The 19624-nt window shown below is 37.3% G+C and overlaps 2 protein-coding genes across 8 annotated transcripts in view; one reads left to right on the forward strand and one right to left on the reverse strand.

Annotated features, from left to right (window-relative positions):
* LOC122068939 (protein PIR-like) overlaps positions 1 to 2750 on the reverse strand; it is a 59131-nt gene extending 56381 nt beyond the window's left edge. The window contains exons 1-3 of one of the 5 annotated variants that reach the window (XM_042632846.1): positions 2612 to 2750; positions 2371 to 2453; positions 1298 to 1370 (exon numbers count right to left, since the gene is read on the reverse strand). In XM_042632846.1, coding sequence (XP_042488780.1) covers positions 1298 to 1370; positions 2371 to 2424 — 127 coding nt within the window. In that variant the 5' untranslated portion in view covers positions 2425 to 2453; positions 2612 to 2750. Of the gene's footprint in view, positions 1 to 1297; positions 1371 to 2370; positions 2457 to 2555 lie in introns of all 5 variants that reach the window. The other 4 variants (XM_042632849.1, XM_042632847.1, XM_042632848.1 and 1 more) reach the window with 4 other exon arrangements.
* A 7203-nt stretch (positions 2751 to 9953) lies between these two features.
* On the forward strand, positions 9954 to 17301 carry LOC122068933 (PHD finger protein ING1-like). Of its 3 annotated transcripts, none has more exons than XM_042632838.1 (8): positions 9954 to 10183; positions 11299 to 11404; positions 11835 to 12022; positions 15626 to 15689; positions 15793 to 15892; positions 16449 to 16590; positions 16685 to 16810; positions 16956 to 17301. In XM_042632838.1, the coding sequence occupies exons 2-7, from the start codon at positions 11377 to 11379 to the stop codon at positions 16790 to 16792; spliced, it is 630 nt and encodes a 209-aa protein (XP_042488772.1). In that variant the 5' UTR covers positions 9954 to 10183; positions 11299 to 11376; the 3' UTR covers positions 16793 to 16810; positions 16956 to 17301. The 3 variants fall into 3 exon arrangements, with proteins under 3 accessions (XP_042488772.1, XP_042488774.1, XP_042488771.1); XM_042632840.1 differs by having other exon boundaries at positions 11314 to 11404; XM_042632837.1 differs by having other exon boundaries at positions 9955 to 10183; positions 11333 to 11404.
* Positions 17302 to 19624: the final 2323 nt, after the last annotated feature.

Genomic DNA, 19624 nt, shown 5'->3' on the forward strand with positions numbered 1-19624 from the left:
GGTTGTTGTTGTATGCTGATATACATTGTCGTGGCCCTTACTTAATAGCTCGATCTCATTCAAAAGTGCTTTTATAGGCACTATTTCGTTTGTTAGTTTCAGTAGTTTCAGTGGTTTCAGTGCCACATACATAGTCATGTATGTGTGTGCCTGCACGTGCACGGGATGTTGTTGTGTGTTGATATACATAGTTGTGGCCCTTACTTAACAGCTCGAGCAACACATAACACAGATCTCTCGCACATCCACGAGGGATCTGTGTTATGTGTTGTTGTGCCCCCTTGGTGCCACGTGATGGTGTGAAGAGCCGATTATGTGTAAGCCTACATGTGCAGGGGGTTGTTGTTGTATGCTGATATACATTGTCGTGGCCCTTCCTTAATAGCTCGATCTCATTCAAAAGTGCTTTTATAGGCACTATTTCGTCTGTTAGTTTCAGTGGTTTCAACAGTAAGAGGGGAAAACTTCAAAAAAAATATATATATACCAAATTGTTCCTGTCTGATCTCCGATCAGTCCCATCTGATACTTAATTAACTTGATCAATATGGTTGATATTCACCTGATTCTTGAGGGAGAATCTAGAGATCAGCGTTATCGGACAGCATTGGCCAATCCCTAGTTAAGATACAATCTCAATCCCTAAATATATGATCTCATCTATAATCCATGATTTGAAAACCTCTAATCAGTCACAAACTAAAGAATCAAACAAGATACCCATCAATAAGACAACAATTGAAACTAAAGTCCCAGTGAACAACCATTTAAAAGAACAGTTTTTATCAATTCAAATGCCTCAAAATTCCACCAGTAATACAAACTCTAGCCGTCCTTCATTTACAGAACATCAAAAGTGCCAAGCTCATAGGAAGTGATGGATATCAAACAAGAATGTTCAACTGGGTGAAAGAATCTGAAAAATGTAGTTGATAGTTAAATCCCATAGGGAAAAAATGATGAGGAATGAACAAGATATTTGAAGACACCAACCACCCCGCCCAAAAAAAAAAAAATTCCCACCATGCACATTGAGCGAATTTATGCTCTAAACAACATCCATCTACCCTCCCAAAATAGTTGTGCAATGTCCGAAATCTGAATTGATTGAATGCTCATAGAGAAAGCCAAGCAAATTGTATATGGGGGGGAATTGATACAACTATCATTTATCTGCAAGATTATCAAACCTTGCACTTAGATTCCTGACATTTTTAATCTTACGGATTTATGCATCCCAATTAGAAAGTTGAAATGCACATTCAGACATTTTTAAGTAGACAATGGGAAAGCATACCTATTGGGCTGTTCGTATGAGATCTGTCAGCTGATAGTAGAACTCCTAGGCCTTGCACCTCAGGCTGGTCATCCTACAAATGATATTGGTTCAAAAGAAAATATTTCCAAGAAGAAACTGTATGTTTCCAAAATAAATTATTCCCACTTCCCAGGATGACAACTGAATGCAACTAAATTTATAAAATCCATTTTATTTATGAAGTTCATAAACAAACAGAAAAGAATAATGTGTCCAAAAAAGCATAAAAAGATACTAACAGAGAAAATTTAGATTAAAAAAAAAAAGGTCTTAAAAAACTATCATGCAGTGAAATACTTCAGAAGTATGGAAGATATACTGCGCATGTTTGTCTATAATGGGCTAAGAGCCTAAGATGAGGTACATACTTGAAATATATTATAGTTATACAATGCCGTTATCTTATGGCAAAATGTAGTGCCATGGTCCGTAGCAACACTGAGCCAGACTTTCAACCCATACTCAGATCACAGTAGGTGGAGTCTCCTCCAACCACCACCACACCCCCCCCCCCACCCAAAAAAATGAATAATAGTCCAGGCTCAGCCCTCCCCATTTGGCTTGCAGATCATAGCCATATCATAAAGTTTCTTTGGACTTCTATCGCTGGCCTAGCAATCTCAAAACCAAAAACACAGCTCAGCAGTAAAGATAAGCGGCGTCAATTTGTAATGTATGCTAGGTTATATAGGCAAGACGTATAAAGAGTCGGAATATCTTTTTACATACAAATAATATAAATTCTTAAGGAGAGGGCTGACAGGGAGGAAAACAGAAATAAGAAAATACAAAGTGTCGTAATTTTATAGCATTAAGTGAGATAAAATAATATATAAACCCAAATCTTAACAGTTTATCCGATTTAATGTGATTCAAACAAGTTGCAACAGTCTAAGTTCTAGAGTTTCAGTTTCTGCTGGGAGGGAACAATGTCAAATCACACAAACATGGAGAACCAATTACATTTCTACTCAACAAGTAGAAATTCAAACCCACCCTCCTTCCTCCAAAAAAAAAAAAAAAAAAAAAAGAGAGAGAGAATGCTTAAATACCTCTAGAGAAAACGTTGACAGGGCTGCAATGGCTTCCTCAACGGGCACAGCCATGGAAATTTTCCGATATCTCGAAACTTAATCTGCTAAAACAACAAAAAATTCATCTCAATTGTCAACAAGAACTCTTAAATCATGATACAGTTAAGAATTTTACACAGATTTTAAAAGAAACTGCATTTAACTGAAAATTAGACAAAGGAGGAAGTTCTAGTCTGGGAGACAGAAAGAGAGATATCACATTTGCCTATAATCTCGGAGATGATATCAGTTGCAGACACTGGGCATCTTCCTCGGAGATGTCTCTGTCTGAAACTCTACTCCGACGCCGAGTCTCACCTTATGATGTCGAAACTAGAAACCCCGAAGGCCAGTAAAACGGAATCTGTTAACTTTGGGGCATGTATTCCAAATATATTTACAATAATGCCACCATTCAAAAGTCAACCAAATTGAGCAAGTTCAGCCATCTGATCTAATAACTTTCTCTCTGTTTTGATAGATGTTGACTACGCGGCTGTGATTGTACTACCACTTTTTGTGGGTTCCACTGACCCTACATAAAATGCAATTCCAACCGTATGCTAGTAACGAGGTGTATAGATGAGGTTTTACATCTGAAGCATTAGATCACATCGCGAGCGAAACGTTAGTCCACCCTTGGTCTAGTGTATTTACGGAAACACCCTTCGGATACCTTTTATTGCTTTCGTGAATGGTCTTTAAATGAGGTTATATCGTGGAGAGTTGGCAAATTATGATTAGGAGACCACAAAGGGGCGGCGAGTCGGCAACGACTCCTCAATCATGATTGCGAGGAGAATCATTTCTCCAAAATCTATTTCTTTTTGGTTTGCTTTGGGATCAAGCTGGAACCCTCGGTGCCTTCAAACTCAAGGGAATTTAGGTAATCTTTGTTGGGGGACTAAAGCATCCACTATTTCCCCTTCTTGTGGGTACGTGTTATAGAGGATGCATGGTTTCTAGCATTGGTGTGGATCGGTTGAATCGGCGATCTGTATCAGTATTGGTTGAAAACGATACCACTACTTGCCCAATTCAAAATTGGATATCAGTATTGAAACAAACGTAAAATCGTTGTGCATCATCTCATCAAATACAAGTCTTAGCCAATATAAGCATATGGTAAAGGTAAAAATGGGTTCAAAATTATATAGAATTAGAAGAAAAAAAAGTTGTCAATAACTTGTTAATATATAAGTTAATTACACCTTAAATATGTACTATTAGCGGTGTTATGGTCGGACCTAATCGAGCTTCCTTGCTTTAGGACCTCACACCATGACTAGCACGTTTAAGTAATTAGTCCTCATAGGCTAGGCATGGTCCCTTTATAAATGACAATCGGGTATCGGTCTTTAATCGGGCAACCAATAATCAGGCTAGATGGACCTTAAACAGACTAATGACACATTTATCTCTAAACAAGCTTTAAACATGTTAGGTTGAGCCAAGCTATTAATTGGTCGGATCAGTCCTAGTCGGGCGCTTGGGCAGCACCCTTGCACTAGGAACGATTGAAAATTAGTCAACTCAAGCTTAAGCACGACACATTTTATAAATGAGCCAAAAATGATTCGGACTTTTTTATCGGATTTTTTTATCAGGCATAGCGTTATGGGGATCTGTCTCATCTTTAATGATTGCCTTATCCAATGACCACTCAAGAGTTAGGAGGAGTTGGATTACACATTCCAACACCTGAGGATGCATGTCCAACTCATCGCAACCTTGAATGAGTCGTTGGTGTTGAAGAGGCTCTTTTGCAGGCCTAGAATTGACACCTTACTTACTAGGTGCAATGAACAAACCATTGAACACAAATAAGGATGGATCCATTGTACATTGTGGTCTAAATGCTAGACTATCCAGGTCCATTTTCCATCTAGCTGAATATTGGGATGACTGAATAAAACAATGAGTAATCCACAGTCAAAAAATAAGGCTTTTTTTAACGATGAGGGAAAATGAAATATAGTACTAAAGAAAACAAATTTTTTTATTTACATCTATCATAATTTTTTTTTTCTTCTTCTTCTTCTTTAATGAAGAGAAAATTAAATTAGTCAAATAAGTAGTAAGAAACATTACCGATTATCGTCCCTAAAAGCCCTTCACTTTCGAGCTTTCAAAACCCATTTGTGTGCAAAATACCATAATCATATATTTTTTTTATTAAAATAAAAACTTAAATTAGAAAAGAGAGGATACAGTATCTAATGACCGGTTAACTTGCCTATAATCAGTAGTAGAAACAGCCCCCATTAGAGCTGCCATGGTAGTGTTAGATTTCCCTTTGTACACAAAATTGATGGACCGTGAGAATTCATATATTTTATAAAATGTAGCAAAATGAAGTAGTGGCCATGCACCCTTGGATTGATAGAGAATGAGGTTGAGCAGCTTCTTGTTGGAGAATCATACTTCATAAACTTTCTGATTCTCATTCTTAGCCTTCAGTAGACCTTGTAGAATGCCTTCCGCTTCCACTGATTCCTGTTGATCAGTTTTGGTAGTACTTGACTCCAAAATCCTAAATTCACCTTGTGAGAGGATTCCAAAGATCCATCCTGAATCTGACCACAAAATATTAGAAGTACCAGTTCAAACTAATATTGTACATGTCAAAAAAGGAAGCGTAGAGCTTTGATTAAAGCTTGGTGGACCACGTGTAGGCATGAGAGCAAACATGTTTAGTATTCCATTATAAAGATTAAGTGCAGCGATCCATTTATGAATATTTTTCATCTTGATAAGTGGATTAGGTTGCACATGAGACAACACGACATCATTCCTATGTTTCCAAATGAAATATATAGTGATTGCAAATATGTTAAACAACCAAGACTAAAGAGAGGGGGATAGGTGGTGATGGATGAAAAAATACCTTACCACCTGCACAAAAGATAAAGTAGTTAGGTTTTGTAAACAAATACCCAAAGGGCCGACCATCCAAATATGTGATGTAAAATCACAATGCAAAAAGAGATGATCCAGTGATGCAGGAGGCAAATTGCAGAATGAGTAGGTAGTGGGAATATTCAGCCATTTACCCAGGCATTCCTTCACTGATACCATTATTAATGGTACGCCAAAAGAACATAGTGAATTTAGGATTTATTTTTAATTTCCAAATAAATTTCCACCACCTTTCAGGCATTAGTCTCAATGACTGAGAATCTGACATTGATTTTAGAAAATGGGCTCCAGATCGGGTAGAGAAGCTTCCATGCTTTGTTAAAGACCAAGTCCATTTATCCTCCTGGTCGAAAGGGAGAAGTCTACCCAAATTGTGGTTGACACAGGAGTATGCAGGGTTAGAGAGGATAGCCATATTCCAAGAATTCCTTGTATGATCAAACTCACCCTGTCCAATGGGTTAAGTTCTCTCAAGTCAGACTGTGGGTGAGCCAAGGAACCTTGGTAAAGCCAAGGATCATACCAAAGAAAAGTGGTCCTCCCATTGCCTATTTTTTATCTGACACAGTCGGAGGCTACGGAGAATTAATACCAAACCATTCCACACCCAAGAACCACGGCGGTTGAGAACTTTAGGGTCAAACAAAGACTTGTTATGGAAATATTTCGAATGGCTAATTTGTGCCCAAATGGAATTGGGTTGAGATAATCTCCATCCTAGTTTGAGAATAAGGGCTTGGTTATAGGGTGTTGCGTCCTTAATACCTAGACCCCCTAGATTCCTAGGTTGACAATTTTTGTCCAAGCTATAAGGTGTAGTTTATTTGACCCCCTGAAAGTACCTCCATTCCAAAAGTTGGTGCAAATCGAATCAATCCTTTTACATGTTTTGGCTAGGAATGCAAAACATGACATCAAATAGGATGGGATGGAATACAAAGTTGATTGAGCAAGTATTTTTCGACCCACATAGGAAAGCATGTGAGCTTTCCAAACATTGAGGCGGACGTTAACTCTATCAACAATTTTGCGAATGCTGACTATTCTATAACGTCGGTGTAATAGATTTGTGCCAAGGTAAATCGCGTTATTGGAAATTTCTTTAATTTCAATAATAGAGCTTAATCTAACACATTCACTATTGGGCACATTCTTACTAAAAAAATAACACATAATCATATATTACTTAAACAATGTTTACGTGACAACAAGTTTTCACCAAACAATATTTCTCAACTAATAAGCTAAATATTTCTCATGAACAGCCTTCCAGTTGTGATGTGTTACATAAATAAGTTGTCTATCCCTCTATAGAATATGTACGGATCCAGGAGTAACAATTAACTTATAAACATCATATAAAAGGGAAACCAATTCCCAGGGCCATCCTTGTTGATTCTCTTGTGAAAACATATCACCACATCATTACAATCAATCCATACTCTTATGTTTTTCCATCCTTACCATTGTTCTCTAGCAATCCCTTTCGTAGTCCTTGACTTTCGAATCTTCGAGATAGGATCCGATGCTTGTATGATCACCTGGTGGTACGAGTCAGTCTCCAACACCTGTTATACCTTCTGTCATTACAATGATAAGAGGGGTATATTTGAAAATAAAAAAGACAAGTGTTGGATGTTGACTCGTATGGCCAAGTGGTCGTATGAGTAGTTGATCCATTTTTCGAATCTTTCGCATATCCCGAAAAAGCTGTAATCCATGTATGAGTCAATAAATTGAGAGTTAAAGGGACCGTAGAGTTAAACAACAAAACTAAAGCCATCCCGCCTCTCCTATAAGAGTATCGAATTTGTCATAGCATATATGCTAGGTTGATCCACAAAACATAATCCATGATAAACAACCAAAGTTAAAGTATGATCTTCAAAGGGGATAGGTTAAGGTTTTAGATAAAACAATCATACTGATTTCTAAATAGACCCATATATGCCTTAAATTTACGTTATGTTATGGACACATGGAATCTTTGTAACGGAGATATTAATCTTTTTATGCATAGATGAGTACTATAAATTTTATGGAGGGTGGGGTCACATATCTTACTTTGTGATACTAGCTTTGATAATTTTTAATAGGGATTGTCGGTTGAGCATCTACTTGATTGGTAAGTCACATTTTATTACTTGTATATATAGGGAGGCCACAGGAATCAAATATACGAGAGACAATAGGGAAACTTTGAAGGATGATCATGAAAATTATTTTCATTACATTTATGATGTTCATAAATTTATGAGATCTTTAGCTGAAGTTTGTATATTTTTAGGATAGGAAAACAATGTCCATTGGTCATAAGTGGGTAGAAAGTGTTAGGGAGTTTTAAGGTGTAGAACTCTAATGCATAACCCCATAATGAATAGAACACGAGTATGAATTGAATGGGACAAACAAGATACTTGTTGAGCATGATAAAAATCCTTAAGCCAAGAATGATGAGTCCCTCACAAATAGTGATGAAGAACTACATAATGGAGTCCCTTTGCTAACGATATTTTACAGCATTTTACCTTTCGTATTCTCTCGCATACACATTAGTTATTGTCAGAAGAGTAGTGCTCCCAAAATAATGATTTTGTATTAAGGTAAAAGCTGTAGGGACCATGAATATTCTATTTATTGTAGAATCCTCAAATCCCTAATCCACTCCCACAATTAGGGGTGAAACAGGATTGGGTTGTGTCGGGTTTCTTAAAACCCTAACTCAACCCTAGGTCCTCAAAATTCAACCCAAGCCCAACCCGACCCTGTTGGGTTCATTTTTAAGCCCAACCCAACCCTAATTGACTCTGTCAGGGCTAGGTTGGGTCGGGGTTGAGGCCTCAACCCGACCCGACCCAACCCTGACCCAGGGTTGGGGTTTTTCAACCCTAACCCGCCCTCAGGGTCAGAAAACTTGGCCCAAGCCATGTTCGAGTTCAAGGCAGGTTTGGGTTATCAGAGCCAAACTTCACCCTACCCACAATTGATTGGGCTATGTATCTCCCAATTAGGGTGTGCCTAAATTAGTTAGGGAGCAATACATCAATCGGTATCAGTTAAGCCCATATAAAAAGACCTAACATAAAAGGCTAGCTAGGTCTGATAGGTTAGGTAAATTTATTATTGTGGATGTTGAATGATTTTTATTTGGTTAATCTTAATTTTCATTTGCATAAAAAAAAAAAAAAGGAATGTTCTCTAATCGTGCAGCTTCTGTGCTAACACAGGCTAATGAGGGGGGCACACTTGGGCATCAACAAGGGTGGGGTCATCACTACACTGACCACTATGTCTTGGTGCATGGCGCATGACCAGGAAGAGTTCATTTCCTCTAAATATAAGCTCAATGTGGATTGATGAGAAAGTACCTTTTTTTTGGGGGGCGGGGGAAGGGGGGAACAAAGTCTTAGATCTACTAGATTGGACTTTACTCACGCACACTAGAAGGGTAAGGAAAATGGTAGAACGAGGGGGGAGGGGGGGAATACACTAAATACAAACTCACTCACCCATGTGAAAGAAGTCAATCCTCTGACCTTCTTGCGCTGCTCTTCGATTGGAAACTACAACAAGTGCGCTAGGTAAGGTTGTCAATCAGGACGGATCTCTATTGGCACTGGTACCAGTACCATAGTTGCCAATCTCAGTACAATCCCATTCAGTTAACAGGACCAAACCTAGATCTAGTCCCGTTACTAACAAGATGTGATGGTATTGGTTCCTAAATGATTTTAGGCACCATAGAAAAGGGAGAAGCACTTCAATGGTTCCCAACGGTGCCAAAGGTGTCCCTTACTTTAGAAAGCAAATTAATTAAAATACATAACCATAGTGAATTTCTAAGATCACGTTTGCGCTTTTAAAAAATAACAAATAAGAATTAATGATAACATAATAAATAAGCTTTGAAACAACTTTATTGTAATAGAGCTAAAGACCCATCAATTGAAACTTTCACCGAAGAAAATATCAACCAAATACATCAAAGTATACCTGGAATTCTTGAAGATGATAACATGGAATATATCCTTTAAAACGGTGCTAGCAGTTTCAGTTCTATTCGATACCTAACCGGTATTTTAGTACTAGAGTCCAGTCATAGAATTACCTCATCCCATTTGGTGTCAAAATTAGGTCCTAGTACCATTTCATAATAGACAGAACGATTTAGGATGGATCCGGTTCTAGTTCAAAAGTGACACCTTAGGCTGTGTTTGGTAGCCAAGAGAAGGGAAAAAAAAAAAGGGAAAAGAAAAAATAACATAGAAAAATGAAGAAAAGAAAAGAATGAAAATAGAATGAAATGAAAAGAAAAAAAAAAAATTGATGTATTACCAATAAAATAAAAGAAAATAAAAGTTTTTTTTTTTTTTTTTTTTGCTTTCTTGTATTTTAGGTAAGAATTTTATTTTATGGCAGCAGCGGCAGCACAAGAAAACTTGATCATTCCTAAAGTGAACTTGGAAATAAAAAAAAAATCTTAACAGAATTTCTTAAATAAAAAAAATAGTATAACTTTTGTATATTTTTCTTTCTCTCGACTGCTAACACAGCCTTAGGGCTAGGCACCGGATTCACCGACAAGAAAGTACCGAACAGTTAAGAAATAAAGGTGGCGAGCATTATTACGGAAACACCCCTACATTTAGCTAATCAGGTGCGTCACCCGTGGGTGCGGTTATCCACTCCACCCTCTTCCAGAGAAAACGCCGAATCTAGGGTTCGGAAAATTTGTGGCGGGAAGACAGAACTTATCAGCAAATCGTATTTTTTGGTGAAGAACGCTGCAACATTTCACTCGTACTTGCTCTTGCAAGCGAGGATCAAACCCTATCTTTCCTTCCAATGTCATTCCTTGAAGATTTCCGAGCCAGTAAGTCCCCATTCCGTAATGCGATTCGGTTACCTTTTGATCGGCGTGAACAATTATTTAAAATAAAATGATTATATTATTTTTGTTTTCGATCAATTGTTCTATAATATCTATAACATTTAGAATTTACAGAGATAGCTGTGCAGCCGATTTGCAGTTCTTTTAATTAAGAGAAATGGAACTGTAAATTGGTTTCTCCGATAAGACGTCTGGAAACCAGAGATCCATGCTTTGATTTACTGTTGTTTCAGTTGCTGCGTTGGCAAGAAGTGTTTTTCAAATATTTATTTCTTCTTCCTTTTTTGTTTTGATATTTTTTTTTTGGTCGTATGAGATATAGGCAAGTAGATTTAAGCTTATTAGTGAATCTATATAGAAGAAAGTTTGTTTCAGATGAAAAGGCATACATTTAAGTTATGTAGCACAATCAGACTCACTTGTGAAGCAGTTAAATACCGAAATAACTTCAAACTTTTGGTTAAAAAAAAAAAACTTTAAACTTGATTCTCAGGACAGCTTCTTAACAAATTTGATGAATCTAGGAATGATAAATTTGTGAACACAGAAAGCATTGAGGACCAAATTGTTGATTCCAAGTTTAACTACTTATATGAAGGTGCACTGAACAGTTAGGGTATCTTTACTGGTAACTTGTTTATTCCAAACTATGTGTTTGTGTTTCACTGATAGTACATTAGTGCTATGGCATGTTGGTGATATTTGAGTTTGTATAGCTTGATTCGGATTGTTTAGAAATTATTCCCATTCCCATATTAAACTTTATACTTCCTTTCTTTTGTACCATATTGATGTCTCTAATGTTCCTTTTTTCGTTTTATGGGGTGGGATGGGATCATGGGAGAAGTGGGTTTGGTGATTTATAGACAAATGAGAAGTGGGTTTGATGATTTATAGACAAATGCATTAATCATGCAGGTTTATAAAATAGTTTTGACATTTTTCCTTTGTTTATTCCAATGAACTGTGCAATATTTTCCTGATAGGATTCATTATATAAGTTGATGTATGATAAGGTCCAGTATTATCAGATCATTTCATTTATTTGAGTTCGAATTGATGACAAATTGACAATTATGAGCGCTATGTAATGACAGGCCTTTTTGATACAGTAAACTGTTATTTGTTCAGGCCTAGAATCGTTGCCTACTATATTGCAGAGAAAATATTCATTGATGCGTGATTTGGATAAAAGTTTGCAAGGTATGTTCTATATTAAGTAAGCTAACTGAACCTTTTTTAATTGTTGGTGTTCTTATTACCATTGTTAGTTCTTCTGAATCTGGAAGTCGTTTGCACCATGCTATATTCAGAAGATCTTCAAATATAGCATTCCTTCTACTCTAAAAAATCATGGTTTCCTCTAAAATTTTTGTCCCTCTGGATTTTAGGAAGGTTAATCTGGTCTCTTTCTAGCATTTTAAAGCCACAAATGAACAAATTTGCCAGTGTATCACCAATTGCATCAGCATATGTCTATAAAACATTAAAACCTGCACTATATTTTGCATTTGGATACATCAGCTTTGAAAGATTCATGCTTTATGTAAGTTTTTATAGCTTGCTATTTTTTTCTTTATTCTTTTGGATCTTATTTGTTAGGAAAACTGTTTTTTCTTGCTAACTTGAACAGAAAGCCAGCACCAAAATGAATTACATTGTGAACAAGAAATAGAGGACATTAAAAGAGGAGTTCAGTCTGGAAATATAGCACCGGATACTTCACTTATTAGATTCTCAGATGATGCCCTTGACGAGCAAAAGCACTGCATCAGGATTGCTGATGAAAAGGTTGCACTTGCAACCCAAGCCTATGACTTGGTACATCACATTGCAACTCTATGATCTCATTTAACAATTTCACCTTCAATCAATTTCATTGGCCTCACACTACTGCACTGCACATTTCTCAGTATTCATTATATTTAATGCAATTCCTTTGATCCCCCTTTTCAGTGTCATTTTATATTTGTTGTTTAGTTTGATAATTTATATTGATTTATTAGTAGAACCTGAAATATCACTGTGAAATTGCTGAGAATCCAGTCTATTAAATTTTCTTTTTCTATGAAGTGGTCATCCTAGGGATGTCTAAGAGCGTGTTTGATTGCACGACTCTTTGGAATGTAATTCGAAAGAATCGTGATTCTGGAATTTTCTGGGTGTTTGGTTGCTAATGAGTGTAATTTTTAAAAAAGTCAAGTGATTCTTCTGACAAGGCTTTTTATACATAAAGTGATTATTTTGTGAGATCACCTATTGAGGAGATCTCACGAAAGAATCAGCCGATTCTTATCCTCATATAAAAGGATAGAATCACTCCCAAAAATCTGTGAAAAATGTCTGACCCCAACAACCAGCTGAGAAACTCTCCCGCAGCTTCTCTGTCTTGTCCTTGCTTCGGCAATGGTCACCATGAACAACTTGGAGACTAAGACTGTCCGAGGCTCGTCAGATCTTCATCTTCATGGCTGAGATCTAGAGCTCACGACTTCCTAGAATTCAAAGAAAAATTCCAGAATCTCATCTCTTGGATGGGAAGAGGTCGTAGACACTCGGCTGATTTCAGGTATGATCCATTGAGTTACGCTCTCAAATTTGACGAAGGACTTGATGAATTTTAGAGCGAAGAATTACCTCTTGGGAACTTGTCTACCAGATTTCCAGCAATGCCACCAGTGAAATCGATTTTTCCGCCAGCGGTGGTAGGGGAAATCACTGCCAATAGTTAGATAAAAAAAATTAGGGTATCGATGGTTTGATCTCTTGTATTTTATTTCTTTTCTTCTTTCTTAATCTGTTATTCGTTAATTATTGTATAATCCGTTTGATCAGCGAATGAAGGATCCCTCTTAATATTTTTATGGTTTATGATCTGCCGAGAAAAAAATTTTGTTTCCTGGAGAGATTCAAGGGAGTTGCATTAGGTTATGTTCTTCATTTTTGTTTGCGTCTTTTGCTAATATGAGCTGGTGGTCACAATATGTTAATTGTTTGTACAGATTCAACTGGTTTTGATTTATATTGGTTATAAAATGGATGATCAAACAAAAAGAGATATCATAATTTATTGTAGGGAAAAAGAATGATCAAACAAAAAGGATGATCCCAAAGACAGAATCATGGTAACCAAACAGTTATTCTGAGAGAATCAACATACACAATCCGTAGTAACCAAACAGTTATTTTTTCAAGAATACAACTTTAGGGAACCATATTCTCTGGAGTGACATTCTTAAAAGATATTGTCTCTATAAAATCAAGCAATCAAACACGCCCTAACCTGTTCATGGTGGGTGATTCTAACTCTTAAGAATGATTTATTCAGTTGCTTGTGGGGATTTTATACTGTCCTTCTGGCCATATTCATATGGACTCCACCTGTCCAACAAGATCTCATTTCCGACACTACAGACAGATATTTAGATGAACCCTTTGCTTCATGTGTTTTACTTGAAACTAATGCAACCGGTGTACTTTCAAGGATAAGAGCTGCAACTTCGAGAAAAATGTGGATCTGATGAGTGCTTTATCCATTTTCAGGCATACATTCTTAGGAATTCTATGGACTATGGGGTTAAATTTGACATTGTAAACAACAATTTCAACAACATTTTGTTGTAGTTGGACCATGACATGGTTAATTTGCAGCTGAATTGTGTTTCCCCTGTTCTCTTTCCTCTAGAAAACATCTTGCCTTCCATATTTGGGGGGGGGGGATTGTGGGCTCTCTATTTATGTAAAGAATGAAGGTAAACTATACATTGGCTGCTCTGGAGGTTTCGTTGGAGGTGGGGACCTTATGACATTATTGCCTTGCCTCTTAAGTATGGTATTGGTGAGGATGGTTGGGACTCAGGGATGATCCATAGGATTATCCTTGCGTGTCCCTGGAAGAGGATTTAGAGGCTCCTCCCCTCATTTCTGGATCATATTAGATCTGCGGGATTCCCTAGGACGTATACTCCTCTTAGGGTGAAGAATAGGACCATTAGGCAGTGTGTGGTTAGAAACGAGGTTGAGACACTGTTTTTCAGATGTTTTATTCCTTCTTATCAGTCTGATATCTGGACCCTATTCTGTGATAGATGCTTCTCTACAAGGTATTACTGCATGGCATTTCTCTCCCCACCAAAACCAGCATATACCTTGAAATTGGTTTGGAAAATTTGAGCTCCACCGAAGTACAAAATACTCTAGCTTGGAGGTGAGTCATCAAAAGGTAAATTGCTTGTGATAGGCTTTAGAGGAGAGTGAAGGAAGTTTTATTTTCCCTCAGGTTTGCCTCCTATGTGTGTTAAATGGGGAATCTGTATTGAATTCTGTTGGGCTGTCTGGGCCCATTGTATGTCTCTTTTTGGTCTATCCTGGAACCTTCATGATGTTATTCGGGACCTGATGTTTTTTGGCTGTCCATTCGCCTTCCCAAGAAAAGAAAGCTAATGTGGCGGTTTGTTTTTTTGGTGACCATTTGAACAATTTGGAATTTGGGTTGGGTGAGATCGTTTGAGGGGGTTGTAGAGATCACCACTTTGAGAACGGAAGATGGGCTATGACAATTGATGCCTTCCTTCCATGAGTTCTTCTAGACGATTTCTTGAAATATTTGGAACTCTTCTGCTCCCCCGTCTTCTTGTCCAGCATGCATGGATTCCCCCACCTCCTACCTCCATAAAGCTTTATATGGATGGCTATTTTCTTGGTTATTTGGGCTTTGTAGGCATTGGAGGTATATTTAGAGGTCATGATGATGTGCCAAGCTTTTGTTGGATAATGGTTGGATGAATATTACGATTCATTGTCTTCAGTTGGATCTTGGGGTTGGAGATTTTTGCTTCTCATCAAGAAAGGCCAGAGATTTTTCCTTTCAGGGAACTTTTCTATCTCCTGAAGATTGAGGTTGCTAACTTCATTGCTGATAAGCGGGTAGAGGAGTGGGTAGACAGACTATTTATGTGGGCTCCTATCCTATGGAATAGTTTTTCTGTAACCTGCTGGCCTTTGGCCGTTATTGTTGTTGTACTATTTTGTTTTATTCTATCCTGTATCATATTTTCCTTTCTCAATAAAAGGTAAAAAAAAACCTATGCATTGGCTGCAGTGTCATTGTTCTGCTATAGGGTCCCTTCTGTGCGACATAGGTGTGTCAAATTGGTTATTTTTCAGTTGTCAGGCTATTTAGACTTTTAGACTACTGATTCTCTTGACCTAAAAATTGAATTTCTGGTTTTCACTTGTCTAGAGCTTGATGGGAATTTTGTTGGGAGAGTCAGAACTATCTCTTGGTTCTCTTGTTTGGCATTTGCTGAGCATATTAATTTCTCCTGTTTCTTCTTCTTGCAGAATTATTCCTTCTATTTGTGGAAAGTTATTGATACTCTCCCTTAATTTGCTGTGTTGACTGGGATTTGTATCATGCTCCAGGTGGATGCACATGTTCAGCAACTTGATCAATACATGAAGAGACTTGATGAAGAGCTCAGAAGAGGTAGTTCAATATTCATTCAGCTGGTGATAGTGCCTGGCTTGATGTTTTTGCCTGTGACAAAAGAAACAACCCACCTTCCCTTATTTGTGTGGTTATGTAACAGAAAAAGATCTTGCTAGTGCTGGCGCAGTGGCTGCTCTGAATCCTGGCACTAATGTTAAATCTGGAAGAGGAAGTGAAAGTAGCAAAGGAGGCCGTAAGAAGTATCAATCTATCTTTCCTATTTTGTATTCATGCCGTTTATGCATGCAGTCGTTGTTGACAGGAACATTTTTCTTAATGTTGAGTATCATTTATTTTGAGGTACAATTCTTCAATATGCTTTTTGAATGCACTATGCTGGATGCTGCTATTGCTGCGCCATATGGTCATCTTGCGAACACCTGAATTAAATTCATTGTAGCTGAGAATCATGGAGAGAGGTATTAGATCTAGAATGTTGTGAATTGCTTTATTTTGTCAAAACACTTGGTTATGATTATCGTGAATATATTTGCAATAATAGACTTGCCATTTTTCAATAGTAAGTAACTTGAACACAAAGTAATATTTTTCTCAACATCATGATTTATTTTTATGTTGAATTTGGTTATAGCAGCTTATTGCTCCATTTATTTGAAACCCATGACTGCAAATGCACTTTTCCATTGATTTCATGTTGCACTTGGGTGCTACCTGTCTGAAAGTTCTTTATTTTCCTCTGCCCTGTTTTGCTTGACAATTAGTAAGGTATATAATTTTGACCTTTTATCTCTGCAGAACACGCTCAGCTGCAGCGGTAGCAGCAGCAGGAAATGCACCAAGCATGGATTTAGACTTGCCAGTAGATCCAAATGAACCAACATACTGTTACTGCAACCAAATCTTCTTTGGGGAGATGATTGCATGTGATAACCCAGATGTATGTGTGACTTTTCTTCCCTTTTTTTTTGGGGGGGTTGGTTTCCGTTTGATTTTTCTCTGTTTTAATTTTGGTTTTCTGTTACTTTCAACAGTGCAAGATAGAATGGTTCCATTATGGCTGTGTAGGACTAAAAGAACCCCCCAAAGGGAAGTGGTATTGCCCTGACTGTGCCAGTATTAAGCGTCGGAAAGGCAAATGAATGGCAGAATTTGTTCCAGTAAGTTGTGCCATCAAAATGATTATCTTGTGATGTTCCTGAAGGCGAGCTTTATTATTTCTAGATTATGCCCCTCCGAGTCTCTTCTGGGGAGTCTGGACTCTGAACTTTGCTTCAACTAATTGAATTCTGAATTCTTCTTTAGAGTTTGCTGTGGATATTGGAGGTCGTCAACTTAACCGGAGCATGATAGAGACTGACAAGCAGGGTTCTCACCACTAACTACTTGTAAATTCTTAACTGTGACCGATACTTATGGCCGGCCAGCAGGAGTGTAATACAGAAACTGAGTGGTTTTTGTTTCCTGCTTAGCTTTGTATTAAATTCAATGGCCAATGATGAATGAGTTGGGGTCCAATCATATTGGTTGTGGTTAATATGATTTTCTTGATGGCTCTCAATACTATCCAGAATCGGGGAATTACCAAGATAGAAGGTTGCATGTCAAATCTGATGGCTTTATGTATATGGATTTTCCTATGTGTTAAGCAGTCTCCTATGTTTTGTTTTGTTTTTTTTTGTTTTTTTTTGTTTTTTTTTCTCTCTGGTGAATTATAAATGCATTAAAAGAAGGGGAAGGGAAAATACGCCCCGAAAGAAAAATTGAAAACCCCTAGATGGGTAACAAATGCGCATTAAGGACTACATCTCAGGCCTATATGGGCAACAAGAAACAAGGACATGTTAGCATGTCCAATAACTCCAAAACCCACATAAGTTTATAAGACAACAGCAAGGAAGCCCATTACCAAGTGGAAGGGCAGCCAAGTTGATTCTAGGTAGGGTTCCACAAATCCTAACCAACTAATCTCGACACTTCATCTTCCAAGCCAATAAGATGAGAATTAGAGCACCACCGGCAAGAAGGCAGCCATGGCATATTACTTATGAATTAGTTAAATGCATATCAAAAGCACTCTTAATAGAATATTCACTTAAAAAACAAGATAAATTCTTCCATTTTAAACTCATCTTATTATTCAGAGTTTTTTGACATGTCGTTCAATTATCTTCCATATGATAAGTGCTCATTTCCATACATGGTGTATGAAATATTATCTATAAAAACCACTTCAGGGGACCTTGATAGTTCACCGGCCCTACTTAATTGATGGTGAAATAAGGACAATTCCTATAACAATGCATACACTCCGGGTATTTTCATAAATGCCCTTTTGATCCTTTTTCCCTTCATCTTATATTGCTAGGTCACCATATCACTATTCATGTTCTAAACATTCTGAATTCCCATCATGGTTTTCACAAATCACAATATACCGAAATGAATCACTCCCAGTAACTTTCTCCTCTTTGTTTGACGGATTGGTCAAACGTGATTTATCATCTAATCTAATGGGGTGGTGGGGGATCTTATGATAATCTAGATGACAAAATGAACACCTCCAGGACCAACGCAAGAAGTTCTCCTATTTTCTGTTGGATTAGTTTGGAAACAGCAAAGCGGTTGAAGAATTCCTATAAATATGCGTTGGACTTCAACATTAACAACCTTTTGATGTGCCACTCATGTTGAAAAACTAGGTTTTGACTCAAGCGAGTTGTTCAAGTTGACTCAAAAAATGAGAAAATCTAGTCAAGAGTCATGTAGACTCATTCAATACAAAATAAATAAACCAAGGTATGACCATGAATCGCCCTGCCAAGGATGGAAGCGTACCACCCACCATCGTTTCCATCAAAACAATGTTGGTATATAAACTACAAGGCTATACCTCAGGAAACTGTCAGTTCACCCGATTGGGTCGACCTTCCTTGCCGGTCATCACCAAGGAAACAAAGTAGTGGAACTTCAGGAACATAGAGTCTCCCTAGCAATGTAGGAGACCCCGACAACAAGGTCCTTGGAAATTCTACATTCATACCACAGTCAATATTATTAGTAGAATCCAACAAGGAAGTAGCAGTGAGATTGTCTGTCAGCAAATTGGAAGAAGTCATTTTAAAAGACGGATCTATCTTATTAGAAACCTGCAAGGAACTTTAAAACCAGAGCCATCCAAACGAACAAATGAACCCGGGCCTCCCTTCACCAGCATAATATTAGGATGCAGAGGAACATTCCACTACAAGAAGTTTATTTGTTTGTTTCTTTTTTGGGAAAGTTTCCATGGCAAAAACAAATTATCGTAACAAATGAATTATATACAATGGTTAATTTTCTTTGCCATTCTGTCGTTAAAAATGGCATCGCATCTAATTACAATAGAATTATCGAGTCCATAAGTTTGGTTTTTAACGATGGAAATATTAAACAGTCGCTTGAAGTAAATAATATATGACGAAAATATATTGTCACTTAAAATTCTCTGAAGAAAGGGGAGTCAATCTTCAAAGCCGAAAAAAGATTCCTCTTTGGACCGGCACTCCGTCGCATAATAGTAAACCATACCGCAGATGCAACACACCAAATATAATTCAAATTTAATCAACCATTTTTTTTTAATAAGGAAAAGAGAAAACTTCACTAAGGAGAGAGAAAGTGAGTCACATCAGTGTTCAACCTGAAACTATAAAATTGAGTTCATTTTGTTATTACCATATGTGTTATCCTACGATTACTAATACCACTTCATTACTAGGTTTGAAAATGAAACAGAAAATAGTGTTGGACAAAAAATTACACACCCAAAAAAAAAAAAAAAAAAAAAAAAAAAGAGAGAGAATTACACCACAAAATGGTAATGTAATTAGAAATTAATTCTCTAGGATCCTCTGAATCACTCCAAATCTCCTGACTCTCATCCATCATCCCTCGTTTGTTTCTACCCATGAGAAATCCCATGAGAAATCCCT

Source organism: Macadamia integrifolia, unplaced genomic scaffold, assembly GCF_013358625.1.
Source record: "Macadamia integrifolia cultivar HAES 741 unplaced genomic scaffold, SCU_Mint_v3 scaffold484, whole genome shotgun sequence".
In the NCBI taxonomy this organism is placed as follows: domain Eukaryota; kingdom Viridiplantae; phylum Streptophyta; class Magnoliopsida; order Proteales; family Proteaceae; genus Macadamia; species Macadamia integrifolia.

Coding starts and splice junctions, on each gene's coding strand:
- LOC122068933 (XM_042632837.1), top strand. CDS start 10,156: ATGTCATTCCTTGAAGATTTCCGAGCCA. Junction 11,405..11,834: donor TTTGGATAAAAGTTTGCAAG/GTATGTTCTATA, acceptor TAACTTGAACAG/AAAGCCAGCACCAAAATGAA. Junction 12,023..15,625: donor CAACCCAAGCCTATGACTTG/GTACATCACATT, acceptor ATCATGCTCCAG/GTGGATGCACATGTTCAGCA.